The sequence below is a fragment of the Cryptomeria japonica genome, chromosome 7 (genome assembly GCF_030272615.1).
Source record: "Cryptomeria japonica chromosome 7, Sugi_1.0, whole genome shotgun sequence".
In the NCBI taxonomy this organism is placed as follows: domain Eukaryota; kingdom Viridiplantae; phylum Streptophyta; class Pinopsida; order Cupressales; family Cupressaceae; genus Cryptomeria; species Cryptomeria japonica.
Window position 1 is genome coordinate 223,428,628 of NC_081411.1, and position 3,890 is coordinate 223,432,517.

General features: G+C 37.5%; 1 protein-coding gene across 1 annotated transcript; it reads left to right on the forward strand.

Annotated features, from left to right (window-relative positions):
• Positions 1–1,518: 1,518 nt before the first annotated feature.
• Positions 1,519–3,102, forward strand: LOC131052886 (uncharacterized). The gene has a single exon (XM_057987527.2). The coding sequence runs from the start codon at positions 1,519–1,521 to the stop codon at positions 3,100–3,102; it is 1,584 nt and encodes a 527-aa protein (XP_057843510.2).
• The last annotated feature ends 788 nt before the right edge of the window (positions 3,103–3,890 follow it).

Here is a 3,890-nt window from a genome sequence, read left to right on the forward strand (position 1 = left end):
AGAATATCATCTCAATTTAGAGTACTTTTGTGATAAATATTATTTTAAGAACTTAGGATGTCATCAAATCCTTATTATTCTACAATAATAATAAATTATGTACAAGGTTTTTCATTATTAAAACAATAAACATAATGATTTCTAGTTATGTTTTGCGAAGATAGTCCTTTGGCTAGGACTCTATGGGTCCATGCTTTGAGGTTTTTCAAGAAGGAAACTAGGATGGTCCAAAAATAAAACATCTAGAAAGATAAGGAAATTTTGCTTGTTAGATTATAAACATATTTAGGTATCTGTTGTCTAATGAGAACTACAAAAGTTTCAAGATCATTATGACTATATGTCATGTTATATTATTCAAAATATAAGGTTTTGTTACTTCAAGTCTTAGTGGAAATATTTGAAATGATATCCTAACCAACCATTTTGCAACTAAAAGTCTCATATGGGATGCTATTGTCTATCTCTACATCTATTAATGGCATCTATTTTAAACTATGGTGTGTTATTTCAGTGTTCTTTACTTAACTCATAGTAGATTCAAGGATCACCAATGCCCATTTTGTGGCCATTAAGAAACTTCTATCCATATTTTTTATTTTTTTCCAAAAGCTTACTCTATGTGAACTTAGATTCATGATAATTTTAATCCCTTTTGATCTAAGTTGTTCTTATTACATATTAATTTATTAAAAGATTGAGCTAGAATCCCCTCTATATCCAAACTTGACACCCTTTTAAGACAAATTATTTTTTAACATATGAAAAGATAAGGATTTTTCTTGACTTTTAAGATGGGCCCTCTAACTCTTCCTATAAGAATTTTTCTTTACTTTTAAGATGGGCCCTCTAACTCTTCCTCTAGCCATGTTCATTCTTCATCTTTTTGATATCATTAAGGGCAAAATCCACTCAACTTATGGTGAACATGATGGTCATAGTCATGCATCTAAACTTCGTAGGAAAAGAGTCCACGACTAGTCTTTGAGAAGATGATCTAAGCCAACCCACCATTACTCTATCTCTCCTAATGCTTTTGATCTTGAGTTTGGTGACTAGCAAGATTTTGGCAAATGTTCTCATATTGATATTTTATATCACTTGCTCATGACACAGTGCCTCTTGATGAAGCTAAAAATAATGATTGTGGCATTGCTAGTTTGGAACCCTTTGTGAAAACTCAAGAACCCACTAATGTTTGGGGTAAATTAGATTATCGAGACCTCCTCCTCCTACTAGCGCATTGATAAAAGTTCGTATGGAATCATTTCATTCGCTCCATTCGGTACGGTTTTCAAGCTACATGGAAGAAAGGCAGACCCACTTGTTTACTTGATGCTCTGAGTTATTTCCAAGCTGTGGGGCATGCTCTTTTTGTTTTTTAAGGACTGGTAATCTACAAGATCTGTTTCTTTTTCTGTTTTGGTAATGGGACTACACGCATGTAAGAAGTGCCAGGTTAAAGATATCCGTCGACCTATTTTTGGTTTGTAGGTGCTTTTTCTCATTTCTGCAGAAATGTTGTCGAGCTTTTATCATGATTTTGTAGTGGAAATAGTCTGCAAGGCGCAAAAGGCAGAAGAAGCAAGGGATAGGAAAGAAGCATGCATTCTTACAGTGCCGATGGCGATAGTAGGCGAAAGCACCAAATTCTACCATCCCACCATGGTAACAATTGGCCCTTATCATAATTACTCTCATTCATATCATGGCAAGAAGGCAGACGAGTCACTCACAGAGAAAGAAAAGGAGCGGAGGAAGCAGCTAGAAGGAATGGAATCGGACAAGTTGTTAGCTACAAGAAGATTTTGGAAGCTTTCCGATGACCACCTGCACAAGCGAAAGCTGCAGGCGATTGTAGAGGTATGTGAGCGGAAGAATGTAACGGATAAATACGACAGAGATTTATCGTATATCGCGAAAAAGAAGCTTGCTGAGATGTGCTTTGTAGATGTGGCGTTCCTGCTGGAGTTCCTCAACACTTTTGTTATGGGATTCAATCGACACGAGGAGAGTAGCGGCGTCACCAACAACATTCCGCCAGTTTACAATGGATGGGACGATGCCTCTGCACACGTAAGTTCCATTAATCCCATTTTCTATGAACGCAGTAACAATCCGGTGCTCTTCGCCATTTTAATGGATGTGATGAAACTGGAGAACCAACTGCCAATGGTGGTTCTTGAAAAGGCAATGGAGATAACCGAGAAAAAGACCCTGCTGGAGGCTTTGCTCCGCCATCTGTGCTGTCATATTTCCCCTATAAAGTCCCAATTCCCATGGCCTTGTAATAGCACTCTCAATTTGGTTGGATGCAAGCACCTTGTGGATTGCTTACGCCTTACGCTTGTCTCTAAGCATTCTTGGCATTCCTATAAGAAGCATTTAAAGCTGCCGTCGTCAAACTCTGAGTCTTCTGCAACCGAATGTGATTGCAGATCCCCTGTGCTAAAGTTTTTATATTGTATTTTCAGTCCTTGTATCAGAAAAAAGGAAATTCCTGAGATAAGCGATGAAAGGTATCTTCCATACGGTGCCGCCAAACTTAAGAAAGCCGGAGTGGTGTTCCAAGCAATGGAACACGGCGGGATCCATGATATCTCTTTCCAGAAGGAGACTGGCAAGCTGCTCCTTCCACAGATTGATGTTGGAGTGTGGACGGAAGCAATTTTGAGAAATTTATTGGCATATGAGGCATGCTATAAAAGTGGAAGCAGTGAGATTTTGGAGACGAGTAGCGACGAAGATCAGAAATTAGTCACTCGATTCGTTCTGTTCATGTCCCAGTTGGTGGAAACGGAAAAAGATGCAGACGTTTTGAGAGAGGAGAAAATCATTCAGAACAATCTGGGTGACAGCAAAGAGGTGGCCAGGATGTGGAACGATATGAACAGTTCAAGATGGATACCGAAATGCAATCAATTTGATGATATCACTAGGGAACTGAATGGGTACATCGGCCAACAATGGGTTGTCTGGTTCGCTGAAATATGGGAGCAGTACTTCTCAAAGCCATGGCTCGTCTTGGCCGTCATTGTAGCGATTATTGTCTTTGCACAAACTGTCGTAAGCCTGTGGGCCACAATGAAGGGCGGCAGTTAATGTGTGCACCTACAAACCTAAATATAGTTTGCAGTGTTTATATTCCTATGTTTGTATATGCCCTTAGCGAAGGAAGCTATAGACTATAATGGTGTTATCGTGAAAGATTTTCTCATAAGCTAAGTAGAAGGAAAATCTAAACTAACTAATTTGATTAGATTACATTTCCTATGTTTCTATATATGTCCTTATAGAAGGAAGCTATAGAACGTTTATATTATCATATATAAATAGTAATAGTGTCAAGTACGTTTATCAAAAGTGGGTGTAGATTATTATTTTCTTAAATGTCATTGTAAAATTTGAATTTTTCCATGCTATTCTTCACACTTTTCTCTTTAATTTTTTAAAATATTATAAAAAATAAATGATATATAAAACTGAATGGGTAATTGTTTCATGAATGGTTTGTAATAAATATCTACAAAATTACAGAAATCATGGTAGAATAATTTAATGGTCATGTCAAATGTGTTATATTGATTATTGCATACATTATGTTCAATGCACGTTTTGATTGCATGATTAAATACCCAGTATTTTGATGTAGGAGCATCTATATCCACAAATGCTTTTGCATCAACCAAAAATATTATATTTTGTTTTCGAAAGGTCCTCACATGGCTTCCTTCCAGATATCTACACACTATACCACAATTGAGTATCACAATGTAACGTCTGAAATGAAAGCCAACTTCACCTTGGTGGTCAAGTCGACTGTTGAGCTTTTAGGTCCACCTTACTTTGCATTGAGATGGGTGTGCAATGGCCCAGGTGCGGGGAAGTTG

Bases quoted from the DNA above. Each gene is read 5' to 3' on its own strand.
- LOC131052886 (XM_057987527.2), top strand. From the start codon at position 1,519: ATGTTGTCGAGCTTTTATCATGATTTTGTAGTGGAAATAGTCTGCAAG.